This window comes from Podarcis erhardii, assembly GCF_964252035.2.
Source record: "Podarcis erhardii genome assembly, chromosome: 4".
Classification (NCBI taxonomy): Eukaryota; Metazoa; Chordata; class Lepidosauria; order Squamata; family Lacertidae; genus Podarcis; species Podarcis erhardii.
This window is the reverse complement of record NC_138508.1, coordinates 11,741,655-11,764,898: the sequence shown is the minus strand read 5'-3', so window position 1 is coordinate 11,764,898 and position 23,244 is coordinate 11,741,655. Positions and strand designations below refer to the sequence as shown.

The 23,244-nt window shown below is 46.8% G+C and overlaps 1 protein-coding gene across 10 annotated transcripts in view; it reads left to right on the top strand.

Moving 5' to 3' along the window:
• Window positions 1–23,244, top strand: part of TENM4 (teneurin transmembrane protein 4) — a 659,336-nt gene that overhangs the window by 270,454 nt on the left and 365,638 nt on the right. For all 10 annotated transcript variants that reach the window (XM_081859991.1, XM_081859990.1, XM_081859998.1 and 7 more), the window contains one exon: window positions 21,320–21,608. In XM_081859991.1, the coding sequence (XP_081716117.1) occupies window positions 21,386–21,608 (223 nt within the window). In that variant the 5' untranslated portion in view covers window positions 21,320–21,385. The remainder of the gene's footprint in view (window positions 1–21,319; window positions 21,609–23,244) is intronic.

The window sequence follows — 23,244 nt, the reverse complement described above, 5'->3', positions numbered from 1 at the left end:
TAGCAGGTCGGCTACCCCTGTTGTAGAGAATAAGGGGAATCAATGATCTCACTCACAATAAGGTAGCTTCCTCTGTTCTTTGCTGGGAGAGGCTATAGGCCAGTGGTCAATTTGAGCTTTGCACCCTGAAGCTCATAAATTCAATCCTAGGCATCTCCAGGTCTCCTCTTCTTCTTCTTGGATCTCACATAGTAGGGTTGGAAAGGTCGCTGTGACCTTGGGGAGCTATAGCTAGATGCAAATAGTCCTGGGCAAAGTGGACAAACGGCTTGACACAAAATGAAAAGTGCTTCATCTGTCGTGTGGCTTGATTTTGGTGACAAACGTTGATGAACAGATATTGACTTTGCACTTTGGAAAAGTATAGAATTTGCAAGGTTTGTGGCTGCAGAAAGGAATTAATGTATGTTGTGGGGGGTGGGATGCAATGAAGGAGCATTTATCACCCTCACATTTCTTTGCTCACTCCTTTGGCGATTGAACATGCTGTGTGTTTTAGCTTTGCATCTGATTCCCCCCCCCCCACGCTCCCCCAATAATCTGGGGTGCCACAACCAAAAAAGACTGGTCACTGGTCAATTCCTGCATGGGCTTCAAGTTACAAGAGATGAGATTCCGACTCAACATCAGGAAGAACTTCTGATAGTAAGAGCTGTTTGACAAGTGGAACGGTCTCCCTCAGGAGGTAGAATCATAGAATCATAGAGTTGGAAGAGACCACAAGGGCCATTGAGTCCAACCCCCTGCCAAGCAGGAAACACCATCAGAGCACTCCTGACATATGGTTGTCAAGCCTCTGCTTAAAGACCTCCAAAGAAGGAGACTCCACCACACTCCTTGGCAGCAAATTCCACTGTCGAACAACTCTTACTGTCAGGAAGTTCTTCCTAATGTTTAGGTGGAATCTTTTTTCTTGTAGTTTGGAACCATTGCTCCGTGTTCGCTTCTCTGGAGCAGCAGAAAACAACCTTTCTCCCTCCTCTATGTGACATCCTTTTATATATTTGAACATGGCTATCATATCACCCCTTAACCTCCTCTTCTCCAGGCTAAACATGCCCAGCTCCCTTAGCCGTTCTTCATAAGGCATCGTTTCCAGGCCTTTGACCATTTTGGTTGCCCTCCTCTGGACCCGTTCCAGTTTGTCCGTGTCCTTCTTGAACTGTGGTGCCCAGAACTGGACACAGTACTCCAGGTGAGGTCTGACCAGAGCAGAATACAGTGGCACTATTACTTCCCTTGATCTAGATGTTATACTCCTATTGATGCAGCCCAGTGTTGGACTCTCCTTCCTTGGAGGTTTTCAAGCAGAGATTGGATGGCCATTTGTTAGTCATGTGTGAGATTCTGGCACTGCAGGGGGTTGGACTAGATGACCCTGGGGTTCCTTCCACCTCTATAATCTAGGATTCTATAGTTATTTTGGATGAGGTGGGGGCATGGAGGAACCCTAAGAGTTTTGGTTTTTTTCTTTCCAGAAACAGGGCTGTGAGCTGAGTTTCTGGGACTGGAAGCAAAATTCCTGGGCTATGCATCTTCTCTCTCTCTCTCTCTCTCTCTCTCTCTCTCTCTCTATAGATTTTTACAAATAATTTCCAAAAATCATATAATATACTTTCTTTCTTTTTTTTCTTTTTTTTTGGACTTCCATCAACCGCATCTGAAGATTTTCCAATCTTTTTCACTTAATCTACATTTCTTAATTTCTCTATTACTTTTAATTATCCTTAACTAATAACTCTCTTCATAATCTTCTCTGCAATACTTCACATAATCCCCCTTACAGAACTTCTTGGAGTCCTACTAGCGTAATCTGTTTATTACAATTGCTTTTCAAATAATTCAAATATTTACTCCAGTCCTCTGAGAATCTCTGATCCCGCAGGTTTCGGATCCTTCCTGCCATCTTATCTTATTCTGCATAGTCCATTAATTTCGTCTGCCAGGGCTGTGCATCTTCTCAGATGTATATCTCTACTCTTGAACTGCTATTTTGCATCTGGTTCTGCTTGGGAGATCTCTGAAGGTTGGGCCTTGTGATTCCACTACAGACAGTGGTTAGTGTATGTGGCGTTAACATATGACAGTGCTGGAGGTGAAATAGTTAAGCAAGTTACCCAATCAGAACCCCGGGGGGGTGGAGTCAGAGGGACTATAAAACCAGCAAAGGGAGGAGTTCGTTGGGAGTTGGGTGGTTGGTTGGAGTGGGAGTGAATTGGGATAGAGTCTGTGGGTAGGTTGAGTTAGTGTCGCGAAATAAGCTGAGTCAGGAACAGTTAGGAGCTAGGAAGACAAGTAAATATCTGAGAGGTGGTTTAGTGAGGGAGAGCAGGTAGCGGAAGTTATAGGTCTGGATAGGCACCTTATGATTGTAATGGACCCATACCGTTTATGAAACCACACGCTTATTAAACTGCAATAAATAAACAGAAGTTTATGTTCCAGTTTAACCCTGACTGGACTCAGTATTCTACCAGGTAGGGCCTGGGTGGTGGCAGCGAGAAATAAAGGGGTGGCACAGGGATCATTAGATGGTGAAACGTCTGGGGACCCTGTGTGATCGCCACAGTGTGTTGGACTAGGAGCCGGGAGGCCAGGGTTCAAATCCCCACTAGGCCATGAAACTGGCTGGGTGACCTTGGGCCAGTCCCTGCCTCTCAGCCTAATCTACTTCGTAGGGTTGTTGTGGTGCTTAAATGAGAAGGGGGAGAGAACCACGTATGCCGCCTTGAGCTCCTTGGAGGAAAAGGCGAGATATAAATGCAAGAAATAAATGTCTAAACAGCAAATCTTCGACCGAGAAGATTACAGCCCTAGCACTGCTGCTGTCTGCTTAGTCCCCTCCCTCTCCTGTCTTGTTTCTTTGCGATGCGTAAAGCAGAGTTTAGAAAATAATGTTGCCACTCTGGGAGATGCGTTTTGCGTGTTAATGGGGTTGACATTTTATCAGGATGAAGGTTTGAAAGTGGTATAGCAAGCAGAATCTCAGGCAGAAATAGTGAATTAAAATAAATGTCAAGGCGTGATTATTCCCCCTTGTGACACACTTTCCTTATTACAATGTGCATTATTGTGATTTTTATTTTTTTTAAAGAGAGAACAGGAAAATAATCAGTCATGATGCAAACCCAACCTCAGCAGCAGTTCATACCTTCAGCAGGGTCATGTGATCAAAAAAATGTTACTCTTCCATGGGAGGAAAAAAAAACCCGAAACACTCTGTGCAACTAAGTTATACTCAGAGTGGAGTGACTTGAAAATCTATGGACCTGAGTGAGTCATCTCCTTTAATTTCAGTGGGTTTTACTTGTCCAGATGGGTGCACAACTGGGCCATTGGCCATAGCTGGTGTAAGGCACTCTGTGTCACTGAAACCACTTGAGCCTCAGGGACAGTAATAGAAGAAGAAGAAGAGTTAGGATTTGATATCCCGTTTTATCACTACCCAAAGGAGTCTCAAAGTGGCCAACAATCTCCTTCCCTTCCTCTCCCACAACAAACACTCTGTGAGGTGAGTGAGGCTGAGAGACTTCAGAGAAGTGTGACTGGCCCAAGGTCACCCAGCAGCTGCATGTGGAGGAGCGGAGACGCAAACCCGGTTCGCCAGATTACGAGTCATAGAATCATAGAATCATAGAGTTGGAAGAGACCACAAGGGCCATCGAGTCCAACCCCCTGCCAAGCAGGAAACACCATCAGAGCACTCCTGACATATGGTTGTCAAGCCTCTGCTTAAAGACCTCCAAAGAAGGAGACTCCACCACACTCCTTGGCAGCAAATTCCACTGTCAAACAGCTCTTACTGTCAGGAAGTTCTTCCTAATGTTTAGGTAGAATCTTTTTTCTTGTAGTTTGGAACCATTGCTCCGTGTCCGCTTCTCTGGAGCAGCAGAAAACAACCTTTCTCCCTCCTCTATGTGACATCCTTTTAACCGCTACACCACACTGGCTCCAGAAGTGCCCCCAACGTACACACCTGCTCCTTTGGAGGAAGTGAACCGCATTCAGAGCAGGGCACACCCACCTCACCCAGTCTAGGGAGCCACACACTAGTAAGTCCCTCTGTCTTTTCAGTTTATTTGCTCTTGTCCAGTCCATTATGAAGGCAAGACATCAGTCCATCAATCCACTGCCACACCTGCAGATGCAAAGGAGAAGTAGAAATCCGGATATTGCCGACAATGTACCCTGAAGCTCTGGATGACCCCTCTTAGTGGTTTCATCAGATGTTGAACAGCCAGGGAGTATGAAACTGAGTCCTGCAAAACCCCACACTCCACGGGGCCAAACAATACAGGCAGTGACCATTTTAGGCACATCTGATACCTGCACAACTGCGCATGTGCATATCACACCAAACCCGGAAGTGATCCGGAAACATCACCAAAAGGGGTGGGGCAGGGCTTTTGCGGGCTTTTCCCAGGGCATTTCAAATATACACAATTTCACTTAAACGTGCGGTGCCTTGGAACTTAAATGGGGAGCTGCCTGTATCCCCCAAGAACCATCCTCTGGAAGTGTGGCCTTATAGCTCAGTTGGTTAGAGTGCAGTACTGATAACACCAAGGCTGCCGGTTCGATCCCTGCATGGGACAGCTGCGTATTCCTGCATTGCAGGGAGTCGGACCATACAATCCTCAGGGTCCCTTCCGACTCTACAACTCCACTATTCTCTATTATTCTAAGTATAATCAGAACCATGGCAAAGTGTTGCCACCTCTCCACAGCTCAGACAGCCGCTTCACAATGATATCTCCCCATGTCTTCAACCAGGCCTAAACCCCAGTCGAAATGAATCTAGAAAATCAGTTTCCTCCAAGAGAGCTTGGATCAGACCTGCAACCCCCTCCCTGCTCAAGCCGGCTGGGGCTGATGGGAGTTGTAGTCCCAAACTTCTGCAAAGCACCAAGCAAACAAAGACTGCCTTAAACCAATACAGCTACCCTTCAAGTTGATGTGAGGGGGTCCCATGGAAGCTGTACAAAAGGAGAGCAAACTTCTAAACCAGTCACTGGCTGGTGGGAATACAACTCCTGTTGACCGCGAGGGGTTAAAGCCGACCCCCTTATGTCAGGGCAAAACCTATTCCCAAGCTTTCCCATTGTTTGAGTTGGAGGGTCTCCATTGTGTTCCACCTTATTTGCTACTTCGGTGATCAGAGGATTTGTTTGTTTAGCTTTCGAGTCAAACCGAATCTTTGTGTTCCTCCCGCAGTTCCAGTTTCCCAGCTGCATTTTTCAGCCCTTCCACCCTCTGCAACCCTCTCTCCCCAGCCACCGCCACCCCTGAACTTTCTCGGTTTTAGATTCCTGCCTATATATATAACTATATATTCGTTTCTGCCTATATCTGTTTTAATCAGCAAGGTGGTCAGGAGGCCATTAGATCTGATTGAGATCAGCTTTGCTTTCACCTTCATGTATCTGCATATCTCTTCCTTTAATCTTTCCTCCTCCTTTTGCTTGCTAAGAGTGTAATTATCCGGCCTTCGTTATGGTAGTTCCTGTGTGTCTTCCGTGTCTCACTGTATCTGCCCTGGCTGCAGCTAACAATGCAAATTCCTGAAGCTCGCAGAAAGATAAAAGAACAGGGAAAAGTCTTGCGGTACCTCAAAAGACTAATAACTTGAAGCTGTAATCCTTTTACACCAGGCAGGGGGGTCCCTTTTCACCCCACGTGGCACATTACCTCACAGGCAACTTTTGGGGTGCCACATGGGCAGGGGGGAAGTGGTTGGAGCCACAGGTGTGACTCTTACCTTTGAACAACATGCTACATTCCAGCCATAGAGGCCAGAGATTTCTCTGTATAGAATCAAAGAATCAGAACTAGTGAAGGCGGTGAAGGTCCTGTGTGAGTGCCTGGAGGCGGTTGGAGGATGGATGGCAGCTAACAGATTGAGATTGAATCCTGTCAAGACAGGATTGGGGGGACAGGAGGTGGGCAGATGTGGGGGACTACCTGGTAACTGTGCCCCTGAAGGACCAGGTGCACAGCCTGGGAGTCATTTTGGAGTTACAGCTGTCCATGGAGGCGCAGGTCAATTCTGTGTCCAGGGCAGCTGTTGGCTCCATCTGGTACACAGGCTGAGACCCTACCTGCCCACAGACTGTCTCCCCAGGGTGGTGCATGCTCTAGTTATCTCTTGCTTGGACTACTGCAATGCGCTCTGTGTGGGGCTACCTTTGAAGGTGACCCGGAAACTACAACTAATCCAGAATGTGGCAGCTAGACTTGTGACTGGGAGCGGCCGCCGAGACCAGATAACACTGGTCTTGAAAGACATACACTGGCTCTCAGTATGTTTCCGAGCACAATTCAAAGTGTCGGTGCTAACCTTGAAAGCCCTAAATGGCCTCAGTCCAATATACCTGAAGGAGCGTCTCAACCCCCATCATTCTGCCCGGACACTGAGGTCCAGTGCCAAGGGCCTTCTGGCAGTTCCCTCACTGTGAGAAGCCAAGTTACAGGGAACCAGGCAGAGGGCCTTCTCGGTGGTGGCACCTGCCCTGTGGAATTCCATCCCACCAGATGTCAAAGAGAAAAACAACTACCAGACTTTTAGAAGACAACTGAAGGCAGCCCTGTTTGGGGAAGCTTCTAATGTTTAATAGACTGTTGTATTTTAATATTATGTTGGAAGCCACCCAGAGTGGCTGGGGAAACTCAGCCAGATGGGCGGGGTATAAATAATAAATTGTTGTTGTTGTTGTTGTTGTTGTTGTTATAGAGAGTTGGAAGGGAGCCCAAGGGTCCTATAGTCCAACCTCTACAATGCAGGAATCTTCGCTAAAGCATCCACGACAGATGACCATCCAACCTCTGCTCAAAAACCTTCAAGGAAGGAGAGTCCACCACGTCCCGAGGGAGACCGTTCCACTGTCAAACAGCTCTCACTATCAGAGAGTTCTTCCTGATGTGGAGTCGGAATCTCCTTTCTTGTAACTTGGAAGCCATTGGTTTGTGCCCTGCCCTTCATTGTCCCCCCCAAGACTAACGGATGCCCAGCGAGGGCAAGGAAGGAGTCTGAATGGGTGGTTTGGCATACCAAAGGGCAGAAGTCTATTTCGATAGATAGAAATGTGATCGGCACAAAAATCTCGTTTAAAAATACAGTGGTGCCTCGCAAGACGAAATTAATCCGTTCCGTGAGGCTCTTCGTATAGCGGTTTCTTTGTCTTGCGAAGCAAGCCCATTGACAGTTTAGCGGATTAGCGCTATTAGTGGTTTAGCGGCTTTTAGCGATCAGCTGTTAAGCGGCTTATCAGCGGATCAGCTGATAAGCGGATTAGCGGCTTAGGAAAAGGGGGGAAAGGGGGGGGAACCCGCAGGAACTCGCAAGACATTTTCGTCTTGCGAAGCAAGCCCATAGGGAAATTCGTTTTGCGAAGCGCCTCCAAAACGGAAAGCCCTTTCATCTAGCGGGTTTTCCGTCTTGCGAGGCGTTCGTCTTGTGGGGCACCACTGTAAGAGATTCTATGTAGTGAGATGAGTCTGCATTAAATCTTTGTGTGGACCACCCACCCACACAGCACAACATACATCAGAGGTGCATAGACAGAAAGATACATATACAGGGTGAGTCTTTTAAAAGAGGCCCCGTGGAACATGTTTATTCTGTATCCACAGGGCCTCTTTTAAAGGATTTGCCCTGTATAAGGAGGGTGTGATATGCAAGACAGGGTAAGCTCCCATGGTTTTCCCCCAGTTCCTGCCAACCTAGCAGTTTATTAGATAAATAGGTACCACTGCGGCAGGAAGGTTAATGGCATTTCCATTCGCTCTGACACTCATTACGGTCCTCTGTGCACCAGAAGCGGTTTAGTCCTGCTGGCCACATGACCCAGAAGAGCTGTCTGTGGACAAACTCCGGCTCCCTCAGCCTGAAAGCAGAGATGAGCGCTGCACCCCATAGTTGAATTTGATGGGACTTAACCATCCAGGGGTCCTTTTACCTTTACTGATATGCAAGAGGTGGCCAGAGAAGAATATTTGCAGAAGAAAATGAACCATCTCTGGCAAGGCTGAACTGTTAATCCAGTGGCTCATCTTAGTTAATCAGCAAGAGTTCATTGTTGTTGGTCTGAAGTCCTTTCGGCACTGATACAGTACACAGTGTTTCTAGTCTGCAATTCCTAGTTGATTTAAGCTAGAAGGGATGAGGGGGCAGGATTCAGTTCACTCCACTTTTAAAAAGACAAATCTTATCTGTTTGGAACTTTGTAAAACAGCATGTGAATTGAAACACAGCTGCTCTTCGAAATCTGCGCTGCTCTGAATTTTGCGTTTCAATTGTCTAGCCACGTAATGTGTGGAAAAGTGCATTTACAAGAGTGTTGTGTGCATGATATGCATATATTGGTGAAAATAACATTATGATTAGGGAGTTTCCTTGCAAAAATTAAGTAAAAATGCATTAAGAGATCTCTATTTTAGAAATTCACACCCAAATGCTGGTGAATTTTCATGGGGAATTTTTGAAGGAAATAAATCACTAACTGACGTGAAAATGTGGAGAACCAAATTCGAGATTGGAAGAATGAAACAGAAATTGATAGTTTCACACATCTCTAGCAGTTAGTAAATGCAACCGCCGCCCCCCCCAAAAAAACCCACCACTTGATTGGATAAGATCGGACAAAGGAAGAGCTGTGGTGGTTTTTCTTTCCTTGCTTGCTTTTTTTTGCCTTCATGATTACAAGGAAGATAAAACACACAGAGAATGAACTATAAATAGTCTAGCCAGCAAAAGGCAAGAGAACTTGCATCATTAATGAATATGCGCTGGAAACATTCCGCTGGAGCAGAACTTAAAACATTTGCTTACATCAAAGTAGAGAACGATCAAAAGCTACAAGCTTCCCTGAAGGCTTTCATACAAAACCCCCAAAAAGGGGGAAAGAAAAGAAAGCCAAAGAGAGAGAGGGAGAGAGAAAGAAATTGGCTCTGCCTCTGTTATACTAGATGTATTGTATAAATGAAAATTAGTGTAAACAGACTGGAGATAACAATATATTAAATGTGTGCGATTTATATAGCTTGGAGGAAGACGATAATTGCAAAAGCCACAGGAGAGATGCATCTCCACACTTAAGTTGATTTCATCTTTTCAGTATTTATAAAGGCAGGGTGGGATGGAGAGGGCAGGGAGGAACCCGGAGACAGAATGGTGAGCTGCTATTAAAATATCGGCTGCTTGAATGGTGTCTGCAACTAGAGAGGACGCTTGGCCCCTTGGGAAAGGCTCTGGGACCCCAAACAGACGGGAGGCCCCACCAGTTATGTGCTTTCTAGAAATGGTGTAGAGATTGAGTGACTTAACATCCTTTCTTTTTCCCCCCTGGGAACAACGATCGGACACACGCTAAAATGCACACACACGGTCTTCAAACAAAAATATCTTGAAGGTCCCAGGCCACAGAGAGGTTAGGCTGGCCTCAACCAGAGCCAGGGCTTTTTCGGCTGTGGCTCCAATCTGGTGGAACGCTCTGTCACAAGAGGCTAGGGCCCTGGGGGACTTGGCACCTTTCCACAGGGCCTGCAAGACAGAGCTGTTCCACCAGGCCTTTGGCCAGGGCAGAGCCTGACTCCCTCCTTTGGCAATCCTTACAGAACTGGTGTGCTGCCCCAGGCGCCCAATCAGGTTCCTCCGCCTCTGCATGACAGCGACTGCAGTCGGAAATTTCAGAGCCTTGTCCAGCTGCCCTCGCAGGGCAGAAGGCCACACATAATTTTCTCCACATATTTACCACCGTTTTGTAGTGGGGGACCTCTCTTTCTCTCTCTCTCCCTCTCTCTCATGCTCTAGTGGGGAGAAAGGAGCATCGACATGATATACTGGGATGGGCTATTGCAGGGGTGGGGAACTGGATCTGAATGGCAGGCTGGATCCTTATCCATATCCTGGACCGCCTCTCCTGGTATGCCCTGCAGAGGACCTTAAGGTCCACAAATGACAACACTTTGGAGGTCCCGAGCCTCAAGGAGGTTAGATTGGTTTCAACTAGGGCCAGGGCCTTTTCAGTCCTGGCCCCGACGTGGTGGAACGCTCTGTCACAAGAGACTACAGCCCTGTGGGACCTGACGTCTTTCCGCAGGGCCTGCAAGACAGAGCTGTTCTGCCTGGCCTTTGGTTTGGACTCGGTCTGCCCCTTATGTTTCCCTCCCCTTATGGTCTTGATTTATTCGCTATTTTAAAATGAGGCTGCATTTTAAATTGCATTTTAACCTGTATTTTAAATTTGTCCCCCCCCCCCCGTCTTTCCCCCTATTATGTTTTTACTGTGATTATATTGGTGTTAGCTGCCCTGAGCCCGGCTCTGGCCAGGGAGGGTGGGGTATAAATAAAATCACACACCCCTGTGCGCCAGGTTTAATAGGTGGGCGGGGTTGCCCACATATCAATCACCTCACTGAATCATGATGTCACATGGCCATTTCTGCCCACCCACTTTGAAATCAAATGCACCGCTTGCAAAGGACTTTAGAAGACCTTGTGGGGTACTTTGTAAGGGGTCACTTGAGACCCGGCAACCAGCGGACGGACAGGTGTAGCAGAGCCCATTAAAAAGCCCTCCACAAGCTGATTGCCCAGCCTTGTGGAGTTCTTTGCAAGGGGCTGTGCAGCCTGCAGACCCCTTTCCTCTGTGCCAGGTCTTTATGTGCCCCACACCTGGTGCCATATATGACATGAGGTGTAGGGCAGGGGGCCCTACAGGCCAGAGCTTCCCAAGTAGCCACTGTATGCAGCACTAATGGATAGCTGGCCAACTCTTTGGCCAACTCTGCGTATTGTAATTAGAAAGGCTCCGGTGGATTGAGCGGGCGAGACCAATAGGGGATCCAATGGTCAAGATGGTGTTCTCTAAACAGTGGTACCTCGGGTTACAGACGCTTCAGGTTACAGACTCCACTAACCCAGAAATAGTACCTTGGGTTAAGAATTTTGCTTCAGGATGAGAACAGAAATTGCGCACTGGTGGCAGCAGGAGGCCCCATTAGCTAAAGTGGTGCTTCAGGTTAAGAACAGTTTCAGGTTAAGAACAGACCTCCAGAACAAATTAAGTTCTTAACCCGAGGTACCACTGTATGTGCTGTAGAGGGAAATAAGGGGCATAAGCAGATCGTCCACCTGGGGAAGTAGCCAGTCTAGGAAAAGGGAAAAGTCTGGTCCTAAACCTCCATTGCCTTGCGGGGAATCTTTGGGAGAAGAAAAGGCTTTATTATTATTTATTGAATTTATACCCGGGGGTCTCAGGGCGGTTCACAGAATGCATAGATCTGGAGTGGAGTCCCTAAGACGATTGGATTTCACCTTGTACGTCTCCTTCCGGCAACTCCTGGTGCAAACGTTTTGCTCCCCTTTCCTTTGGACCACATCAGCGAGGCTGAGAGCGGGGTCTTGTCATCTAGGCAGCCCAAGACCTCCATACACACAGCCCTGTTATGCGCCCCAGGGAAGTTAATTTGGTGCTGCTAATGCAGCGGTTTGACTTCACCCCGGGGGCGCACTCCATTGTCTCGAGACAGACAGATATCAACAACAACCCAGATCCAGATTGCCAGCTGATTATTTGGATGCAACCCACAACATATGACATGGATCAACTTAGGCTTATTTGACAACTTAAAAGAGGGTTAAACCCTGGAACTTTGGCCTCCAAAGTGGATGTTCTGCCGCTGAGCTATCACCCAAGTTTTCTTCCTTCACTTTCTGCCCACCATCACAAAGCAAAGGGGGTTTTGTGAGTCCTTAAAGACACACACAAAAATTTGGGGGGGAGTAGGAGGGAGGGAGATTTGTGCCAGTTTGTAATGACATTGCAGCTCTCTGCAGACATGTAAGAGATCAAGAGATGTTTTTTAAAATGTTAACATGATTGTAAAAAGGAAGGAAGGAAGGAAAGGAGGGAGGAAGCAATCTCCAGAGGGGAGCTGTGAAATGTTTTGATTTGACAATGCCATGAGATTCTAATTTTTTTCTTCTGCAAGAACCAGGGTAGACAGCTTGCAAGCCTTTTAATCCGAAGAATGGTTTCTTTCTTAAATACTGTTCAATAATGCTCATGTTTGGCTGATTTCCAGAGCTTTGTGTAATAGCCCGAAAGCAGTGCTTAGAGGTGCAATCCACAACATTTCCTTGCCCTGGACTCACTCTATACACCTCGAGTTTCCTCATCTACACTGTGTTTCTAGACAGATGTTGCATTTCATTGTACCATATGTTGGGGATGATGCAAATGTCTGAACGCACCTAGTCACCTGCGGTGAGGGGAAAAGTAATCTACAGGCGACCAGGCAAGGGGAACTTTACAAACTTTACACACTTTTAAAATTATTATTAAAGATTTTCTTGTTTTACAGAATTATGTGTAATGTCTCTCGTATTTTTTCCATGTAACATTTTTACAAATCTGTTTCATTTGTTGAGACATTAGGGGGAAGATGGGTTAGGGTGGGAGTGGGGTCAGGTGGCAATGTTTCTATTTTGCTTAATGTATGTGGGGTTTGGTGTCAGTGTTTGTGCAGGTTCTCTGCTTGTGCAGGTTCTCTGCTGTTCACTTGTGTTCCTTTGGTGGTCAGAGAGGTTGGGGTTGGCCTAGGGTGTGGTTGTTCATTTGTGATTGGCTGTGATGATCTTTGTTTTCGTGTGTGAGTTGGGTGGGTGGGTGTTTTGGATCAGGTTAGCCATATTGATTTGTATGCTGTTTGTGGATTATTGTCATTGTCTTGTTGGACTGTGTATGTGATAAAGGGGAGCCATACCGGGGTGAAGGCGTCTTCTTCTGTTTGTCCCCGTGTCAGTTTCAGTTTATTGGCTAATTTTTCTAGTAGGGCTGTTTCTCATACTATTTGGTATTGGCTACACACTTAAAAAATCTGCAAATGGCTTAGGCCTGGTCTACAATTTAATTGAATTAGGTAGTGGAATTGGCCATGCCGCTCTGTCAGGAGGCTACAATTTTTGAATATCCTCTTCTGTAAAAGCCCCTTTACCACAGTTGTCAACCCAATTTCAACCAACTTGGGCCCCACAATCATCAGGTGAGGCCTTGTTGATGGTGCCACCACTTGGGGATGCCCAGTTGGCATTAACCCATGACAGGACTGGAATGCCCTGTGCTGTGTGTGAGAGACTTTTGAGCATTAGATGGCTGAAATACACTGAAAGGCCCCATGCAATGCTTCTGAAGTCCAATAGTTCAACTGTTTGGTTGGGCATCAAAAGTGGCAGCACATCTTGCCTAGGAACTACCGACGATCAGCTGATCATCAGCATTCAGAAGCCCCAAGCACCAGGCTTCTGAAGCGCTGGTGATCAGCTAATTGTTAAGGCTTCAAAGGACGACATAGGTCTCTTTTAGAAGTCCCATCCAAAGAGCCTTGCACATCACTTCAAAGTTCTAAGGACCAACTGATGGCTGGACTTCAAAGTGCAGGCTTGCAAGTAGGTGCTTTGAAGTCCTGGCAATCAGCTGATCCATCAGCACTTCAAAGCACCTTGCAAAAAAAAACAAAAAAAAAACAAGCCCTGTGCTGTGCCTTGAAGTCCTACCAGCCAGTTGGTTGTTGGGGCTTCAGGGTTCCACACCACCCAATTTCATTGTGACATACAGTGATTGACAGGTGTGCAGCCCTGCCCAGCTTTCAAATTTGGCCTACAGGCAGGAGGGGGAGATAGGGGTCTGGCCACCAGCCGGATCCTATTCCTCATGCCTGTATACGTTTTTTTGTGTACACCAAAAAGGACAGAAAGAAATCAATTATCTGTAAGGTGTTAAGGAACCCCAGATTCAGAATAAGATTTCAGATATAGGCACAGCAGGTTGCAGGAGAGCCTTAAAACGCAGAACAAAACCAAGAACCTTTGGCTTCTTCAACCTCTGATACAAAGCCCTTCCTGGACTTTTCAAACAGATCCTGAAGCTTTTTTAAAAAAAAAAACTGCAAATGAGTTGAAAGGAGCAGCAGGTGTTGCTTAGGGATTAGGAAGTGAGGTAACCTGCCCTAAGGCAAGACTTTGCAGCTCTGTGGGACATTCCTGGTGAAATGTATTGTTCAAAAAATCACAATAATTTAAGGTAAGGAAACAGAGGCAGCCTCATTCTGTAGCTTCGCCTGCTAAGCACTAAAACCCTCTTTCCCTACCCCTGAGGCAGAGTCGTGCGATCTAAAACCAAGATGGGTTTGCGTTGCTTTTACAAACTTGATACTTCAAATCCACACCTCCTTGTTCCCTTAATTCCACTGCCTTCCATCTTTCCGGAAAGACAAGAGATGTTCACAAGGCGCATTTGGTGTCGAGATCGCGGCAGCCGGGATATAACTTATCTTTATCCGGAAGTTGGCAATAGAGGTGGGTAAGCTTGTGGAGGGGTTATCTTTCATATGCCAAAGCTTGAGCTATAACCTTTCGCGATTTAAAAGATGTCTCCCTTGACTGACTTCTTTCTAGCTCTGGCAGAAAACAAAAGAGGGAATGCGAGACCATGAGCTGAACTTAAAAAGCAGGCCTGGAATGTTTTAGTAGCTGTCTCAGCACTGTTTAAAAGAAGGAGGATGGGCTTTTTAGCTCAAAACGAAGCCCTCCAGATGTTGCTAGACTGTAGACATCTTCAAGCTGCTGTTTTATCATGCGTGTATTCTGTAGCATGTCACTGATGCATTAACAGTGCATTTGTGCTGCATTTATCATCTTCTTTGGTGATCCCTCGTAGCCGAGTAAGATTGTCTTCCATAAAAACGGTTTTAACAGTGAGTTCATAAGTGACTGTGGAGGCCAATTCTGGATCCACACGTCCTTCCACAGTGGGGACATTGGTTTCCGGGTGGGTGTTGATCATGGTGAGGGTTTGCCAAGCATGCCTTCCTCTTAGCATGTTTCTCCCTTGCGTCCTGAGTTCGAGTGTCTTCATAGCCCATGACACCTTTGGTAAAAGCTGTTCTCCAATTGGAGCACTCGCAGGCCAGTATTTACCAGTTGTCGGTGTTTATACTACATTTTTTAAGATTTATCTTGAGAGAGTCTTTAAACCTCTTTTGTTGACCACCGGCATTACGCATTCCATTTTCAAGTTCGGAATAGAGTAGTTGTTTTGGAAGACGATAATCAGGCATCTGCACAACATGACCAGTCCAGCGAAGTTGATATTGAAGAATCATCGCTTCAATACTGGATTTATACAGGAGCATCCAGCCATCAGCCCATTCTGTCAGCTGTTCTGCAATGTTCCCCCAATGAAGGACATAAATGTATGTTTGTTTATTACCTGCTCTTCACCCTAAGGCCCCAGGGCAGGTTACCACAATTAGAACAATATTAAAAACAATTTCAAACGAGGTTGCTGCTTTCGGCCCACAAGCGATAATGTAATTTGTTATGCTTCCCCTCCATTTGCTTGATGCTTGCATTGAAGTGAATGGGGTGAAATAACATAGTGGCATTGCAATGCACATAATTAATTCAATAAATTACATGTGTTACAACATTTCACCACCAGGGGCAGCGAAAGCGAGTAACATTGGTTTTGGCGGAATTGCAGTGGAACGGAAACAGGGCTGCATGTGGCAGGTGCAGGGCAGAAAGGAAAATTCTTAGGCTCTCTAATTCACCCTGTTTTTCTCTGTATATTTTTCCCCATCTCTGCCCCTGCAGCTATTATATATGTAAGGCAAAAGTGTGGCTGCCGGCAGCGTAATTGAAAGTTAAGCTTTGGACACAGCAGGGGCTATGCTCATTAATCAATTGCTCTTGTCTTACGGTGCACTCTGATTATCCCTCTCCAGGAGAAGGTCTAAAAATAAGGCCCATAGAAAATCGAAAATCAATCTGTGGCCCATGCTTCTCTTCATATGTATAACTTGCACGGTAATAAACTTCGGTTTGAAGTTTAGCCCTGCTGAGTTTTTTAAAAAAACAGTATTTGCCTCTTTCTGTGCCGAGAGATCAGAGATTTTCTTATGCGGCGTTCTTTTTCATGCATTGTACTATAGCGAGTGTTGAATGAAAGATTTGCTTAAGAACAACAACACGTTATCAAGGAAATTGGTCTTTGCAGTCCAGGATTAGGTCTTCAGTAAATAGCCAATTTGTCTAGAAGTAGCCTAAGGCATAGCCTTAGTCTGTGAGCACTTTGGGCTCTTTTGGGCAAATGTTTGCAATGCGTGTAATCCAGGACTGCAAATAACATGCTTAAGAACTTCACATCTTTAGGAGAGAGCATTCTGTCAAAGGCGGTAATAAAGAGCTACCCACGGGCATCAATAATTTGGCTTCTCTGGACCTTTCTGGTTCTTTTCCTAGTCTTTGGCCCAAGAAAGGCCATGCAGAGAGGTTGTGCATCAACAATTGACCCTCTATGGATCACAGAAAGAGTTCCCAGCATCTGTTGTCCCCTACACTCTCTGTGCTGATAGTTTAACTCAGCCAATGGCTAGGGAGACTTCACAAAGTACCAACCAGCGTGTGCTTATGTCACATCCTATATGTTGTTGCTGTTGTTTAGTCGTTTAGTCGTGTCCAACTCTTCATGACCCCATGGACCAGAGCATGCCAGGCACTCCTGTCTTCCACTGCCTCCCGCACTTTGGTCAAACTCATGTTTGTAGCTTCGAGAACACTGTCCAACCATCTTGTCCTCTGTCGTCCCCTTCTCCTTGTGCCCGCCATCTTTCCTAACATCAGGGTCTTCTCCAGGGAGTCTTCTCTTCTCATGAGGTGGCCAAAGTATTGGAGCCTCAGCTTCGGGATCTGTCCTTCCAGTGAGAACTCAGGGCTGATTTCCTTCAGAATGGATAGGTTTGGTCTTCTTGCAGTCCATGGGACTCTCAAGAGTCTCCTCCAGCACCAGAATTCAAAAGCACCAATTCTTCAGTGATCAGCCTTCTTTATGGCCCAGCTCTCACTTCCATACATCACTACTGGGAAAACCATATCTTTAACTATAAAGGTAAAGGTAAAGGTACCCCTGCCCGTATGGGCCAGTCGTGTCCGACTCTAGTGTTGTGCTCCCATCTCACTTAAGAGGCCGGGGGCCAGCGCTGTCCGGAGACACTTCAGGGTCACGTGGCCAGCGTGACGAAGCTGCTCTGGCGAGCCGGCACCAGCGCAGCACACGGAAACGCCGTTTACCTTCCCACTATAAACCGATACCTATTTATCTACTTGCACTTAGGGGTGCTTTCGAACTGCTAGGTGGGCAGGAGCTGGGTTCGAAAGACGGGAGCTCACCCCGCCACGGGGATTCGAACTGCCGACCATGCGATCGGCAAGCCCTAGGCGCTGAGGTTTTACCCACAGCGCCACCCGCGTCCCAACATCTTTAACTATACTATTCTATATATCCTATATATACATCCTATATATCATACCCTAATGTAGTGGCTCCTAGAAGCTGTCAGCAAGCAACAGCAGCCACACCCCAGGCTGGCTAAAGCAGGTGAGGATAGCCGATGGGTCTCAAACCCTGCATGTAAAGACAGGCTCTGGTGGATTGAGCAGAGAACAGGATGCTGGAGTAGATTGGCCATTGTCTTGATCCTGCAGGCTATTCTTACGTTCTCCTCTTGCGTAAGAAACTGCTTTCTACTGAGATTAGCTCACTATTGTCCACCAGGACTGCCTGCAGCTCTCAAAACTCTTGAATAAGGTTTTCTTCACTGCTGCCAACTGAAATTCTTAAAGAGCAAGCAGGGATCTAAGTTCTCTGACTGCCTACATTGCAACGGCTAAAACACCTCCCCTAGCCGTGCATGAATTTATGAAGCATTCCTACAGCATTAACTCGGTCCTTCTGTGTTTAAAAATGTTGCAATTTTCCAAAGTCCTGTCCAGGGATATCTGCAGAGCTATTTTGCTCACGGGGGGCTCAGTGTTATAATAAATCTGCTAAGCAAACTGTGCATTCCTTGGGTTTCTGTGAAGAGTGCCCAGCTTACTGGGGATATTGCCTATTCAGCTGCTGACGAAAGTGTCTTCTCAGTGTGCTGGCTCGTGACATCCCAATGTCCAGTTCTTCCCCTCCACCCCTTTTGCATAAGAACATAAGAAGGTGCCATTGGCAAAAGTGGAGGGTGGTGGGACACAGAGAATAGTCTCACTGAGCAAATTCAACATGTGGATGACTTCTTTACATAGCCAGGTTCCCAGCTGTTTAGGCCAGAGATGAGGAGCCTGTGGCCCCCAGATATTGCTGGACTACAGCTCCCATCATCCCTGACCATTAACCATACTGTTTGGGAGCCCCAACAACATCTAGAGGGCCGGAGGTTTAGGGCTTTCGATGTAAGAACTGGGCACAGAAACAAACTGGAAGCGGAATATGCTAAATATTCAGTATACATGAAGGAGCATCTCCACCCCCATCGTTGGTCTAGCTCCGAGGGCCTTCTGGCGGTTCCCTCGCTGCGAGAAGTGAGGTTGCAGGGAACCAGGCAGAGGGCCTTCTCAGTGGTGGCACCAGCCCTGTGGAACAGCCTCCCACCAGATGTCAAGGAAATAAACAACTATCCAACTTTCAGAAGACATCTGAAGGCAGCCCTGTTTAGGGAAGTTTTTAATGTTTGATGTTTTATCGTGTTTTTAATATTCTGTTGGGAGCCACCCAGAGGGGCTGGGGAAAACCATCCAGATGGGTGGGGTATAAATAATAAATAGAAGAAGAGGAAGAGGAAGAGGAAGAGGAAGAGGAAGAAGAAGAAGAAGAAGAAGAAGAAGAAGAAGAAGAAGAAGAAGAAGAAGAAGAGTAGTAGTAGTAGTAGTAGTAGTAGTAGTAGTAGTAGTAGTAGTTTGGATTTGATATCCCGCCTTTCACTCCCTTTAAGGAGTCTCAAAGCGGCTAACATTCTCCTTTCCCTTCCTCCCCCACAACAAACACTCTGTGGGGTGAGTGGGGCTGAGAGACTTCAAAGAAGTGTGACTGGCCCAAGGTCACCCAGCAGCTGCAGGTGGAGGAGCGGAGACGCGAACCCGGTTCCCCAGATTATGAGACTACTGCTCTTAACTACTACACCACACTGGCTCACAATTATCATAACTATATTCATGCACACCACCTTGAGCTCCTTGGAGAAAATGTACAAATGATATATATATATATATATATACAACCCAACCCCACCCCACCCCACTAAAATTAAGATTCAAAACCCAGCACTTTGAATTCAGCCCAGAAACTAATCGTGTTTTTAATATTCTGTTGGGAGCCACCCAAAGTGGCTGGGGAAACCCAGCCAGATGGGTGGGGTATAAATAAATTGTTATCATTATCATTATTATTTATTAAATAGGTGTGATGTGGTCTGAAAGAGGGTCCCATCAGAATTCTAGCTACACTTCTCGAATCATAAGTACAGAACCTGACTTTTGTCCCTGTTTGCAGAGAACATATGCTGACATTTCTGAACACTTTGCACAGGCAGCCCCATGTCAACGGCATGAAACTAAACACTGGAGGCTGCTATGTTAGGGCAAAGGAGGCACTGCATCCATCAACCTTCATCTCCCACCTGCCTGCAAAATTCCTGCCAACCAGCCCAGGCATGAGGCAGAACTGCATGTGGCAGAACCCCCCCCCCCTCCTGTGCCTCAGAGTTGCCCTTGTAGAACTCAGCAGGGAGGAAGAGGATGGGGACAAAACTAGAATCAGATGGCTCTGCCAACTGTTGTTTCTGGTGCCAGCTACTGTCAAACTCCCTGCCAGGGGCGTAGCACCATTTGCCAGCACCTGGGGCGGGCACCAAGTGTGCTCACCTAGCTCTCGCCACCGACGCCACAGAGCGGGGACAGGACACAGAGGGCGGAGGGCATCCTCCATGATCCCCAATCCTCACTGCTGGAGCCAGGCAGGGCTGGCACAATGAGGATCTCTGTGGGGGCACCCGGTTTGCACCCCATGCTCCTGGGGCAAGGGCTCCCCTGGCACCCCTCCGCTACTGCTCCCTGCCTTCCCTTACCAGAGCTAATAGGCGCCAGCCACCACTGGAAGCAAACCAATCTAGATCTGACCAAATCAGGTGTAAAGGTTGCCACCTGACTTTTTGCAGGGCTGATAAGGCAAGCGAAGCCATGGGCTGATAACATCATGTCACACACTGAGTTTCCCTAGACATCTGGGAGGGGGCTGTGGCGTTTGCCCTCCTAGGTGTGTGACATCATACTGGGTTCATATGGAAAGAGTTAACTAATTGTAAAATGACTGACCAATGGGAACCCAAGGGGCAGAGTTAACTGAGTATAAGGTTTAAACTCAGAGGTTTTTTAGGGAGTTAGAGTTAGACTTGTTGAGAAGACAGTCTGGAGTTAGAAGAGAGAGAGAAGATAAGTCTGTGGCTTGGGCTAGTCTGGTGTGAGAGAGTGAGAGAACTGGTTAAGAGGAATCAGTCAAACAGTTGAGATAATCAGTCAGAAGGTATTAGGAAGGTATAGGCCGGAAAAGAAACTAAAGTTAAGATACTGACAGGAATATTATCTGAGAAACCATAAACTTGTTAATGTTTGTAAAATAAACTGGGGGGTTTTTTGGTTCACTTTTAACAACTGTCTGGACTCAGTGGTGGCACAGGGATCAATAGACCGTTAAACGTCTGGGGACCCTGTGTGATCGCCACAGGGGCGATTGTGGGGACCAACTACTAGACACAGGTATTTTTAAACGCCTGCAATGTCTAGTCCCAGATTTGGATTTCTTAACGTCTTTTCCTGACGTTTATGTGGAATGCCGCTTTGGAACCCAATGAGAGGCTGGCGAGGCAACAGATTATTGGATTCTATATAATCCATGAAGCGACGTGTTCCAGATCAGAAACTTTAGGTTTTCCAACACGTTTTTTATGAGGGAAAATTTTTCATATAACTCATTTGGTAGGAATGCTCTCCATTTCCTGGTAGGTTTTTATGCTTTCCTTTGTTGCTGCTTCACTTATTACACAGTCACTAATGGCAATTGCAGAGATCGGCCTTGTAGATGCTGGCATGACACATGGGTTTTTGTGCCATGGGGAAATCTTCCTATAGAGCGGGCCTCGTGGAAGCAGCCATTGGAGGGGGAATTTGCTCCTGTGCTCGAAAGTCAGGTGCTTTGACCGTAAACTTGGAAATGACCAAGCCAAACGCCGCTTTCGTGAGGTCTAGTGGCGTGCCCTGCCAAAAAAAAGGGTTTGAAATATTAATTCCAAAATAACAAGGTAGCAAATAGGAGCACACTTGATTTGTTTATCGGGAGCATATACTATTAAAAAAATGGACCAGTTGTCCTGCTTAATAGCTTGCCGTGCCCTTATACAGAACACACTGTAAAAGATGGTTGGTTTTCCCTTCCAGAACATTCCGATCTGATTGCCTCACGGACGCCGTTTCTTTGATGTTGAAGACAGAGACGAGAGGGCCATGGATGTGAAAGAAAGGAAGCCGTATCGTTCTCTGACCAGGCGCCGTGATGCAGAGCGCCGCTACACCAGCTCGTCCGCAGAGAGCGAGGACAGCAAGATACCTCAGAAGTCGTACAGCTCCAGTGAGACTCTGAAGGCTTACGACCAGGACTCCAGACTGACGTACGGCAACCGGGTGAAAGAAATGGTGCACCAGGAAGTGGACGAGTACTGCCGAACAGGTACGGTTCTTGCACCCTGGCCTCCTTGAAGTTGGGCAGTTGGGGAGGGCACTCAAAGTTTTTCCCATCTATTCCTGAACATTCCTGGACTGCCTTTCCACCCAAAGGAGCCCAGGGTGGTAAAACTCCAAAACGTGAAAACCAAAAATTTAACATAAAATGGGAAACAACATATTTATCATCTTAAAACACCATCCAAAAACATTTGGAACAATTGGTGGTCCACGGACCCCAAGGGGTCTGTATGACCCACCCAAGGGGCACGTGGCACTGTCCCAAATTGGGACATTCCATTTGGGGGGGGCTGTGCTCTCATGTGAGATCGTAGTGCTCCAAAATGCTCACTTTTTAGTCACCATGATCTCACGGCAGGTCACACACACGCCACTGGGACATGTGAGAGGGTATGGTGGCAGGGACGCGGGTGGCACTGTGGTCTAAACCACTGAGCCTCTTGGGCTTGCCTGTCAGATGGTTGGCAATTCGAATCGCCGGAACGGGGTGAGCTCCCATTGCTCTGTCCCAGCTCCTGCCAACCTAGCAGTTCAAAAGCACACTGGTGCAAGTAGATAAATAGGTACCGCTGTGGCGGGAAGGTAAACGGCGTTTTGGTGCACTCTGGTTTCTGTCACGGTGTCCCGTTGCACCAGAAGCGGTTTAGTCCTGCTGGCCACATGATCTGGTAAGCTGTCTGTGGACAAACGCTGGCTCCTTCGGCCCGAAAGCGAGATGAGTGCCGCAACCCCATAGTCACCTTTGACTGGAATTAACTGTCCAGGAGTCCTTTACCTTTTACCTTTATGGTGGCACCATTCACAAAACAAAAACTACCAGAGGGATATCAACCTTTTCAAACTCAGGGGTCTGCTTTTGAAAAAACCAGGCGGTGCGCAGAACTTAACTCATTGGGAACCACTGATTTATAACATCTAGAAACATCTAAAAGCAATGGCATTGGGCTGTGATTCCTGCACTGCAGGACCCTTGTGGTCCCTTCCAACTCTACCATTTCTATGAATACAAGGCTGAGTATACCTGAAGGAGCATCTCCACTGCCATCATTCTGCCCGGACTCTGAGGTCCAGCACTGAGGGCCTTCTGGCGGTTCCCTCATTGCGAGAAGCAAAGCTACAGGGAACCAGGCAGAGGGCCTTCTCAGTAGTGGCGCCCACCCTGTGGAACGCCCTCCCATCAGATGTCAAAGCGATAAACAACTACCTGACATTCAGAAGACATCTTAAGGCAGCCCTGTTCAGGGAAGTTTTTAACGTGTGACATTTTAATGTATTTTTAATCTTTGTTGGAAGCTTCCCAGAATGGCTGGGAAAACCCAGCCAGATGGGAGGGGTACAAATAATAAATAAATAATAAATTATTATTATTATTATTACTATTACTATGGAAGAAGAAATTATTTGGCTGAGGAGGTTAGGGATGTGAGAGAACACTGACTAAAATGGGAAACGGGAGCAGGAATTGCCACTTATAACCGTCCCATATCTGAAGCAGAAATCAATTCAGCAAACCACCAGCCAGCAGAGGCCTTTCCTCCAAACAGGTCTCCCTGGGGCCCAGAATCATGATACCAAGTTAGCTTCAAATGATAAGAGGGGGAAACTGTGCTGAGCTGATCCCA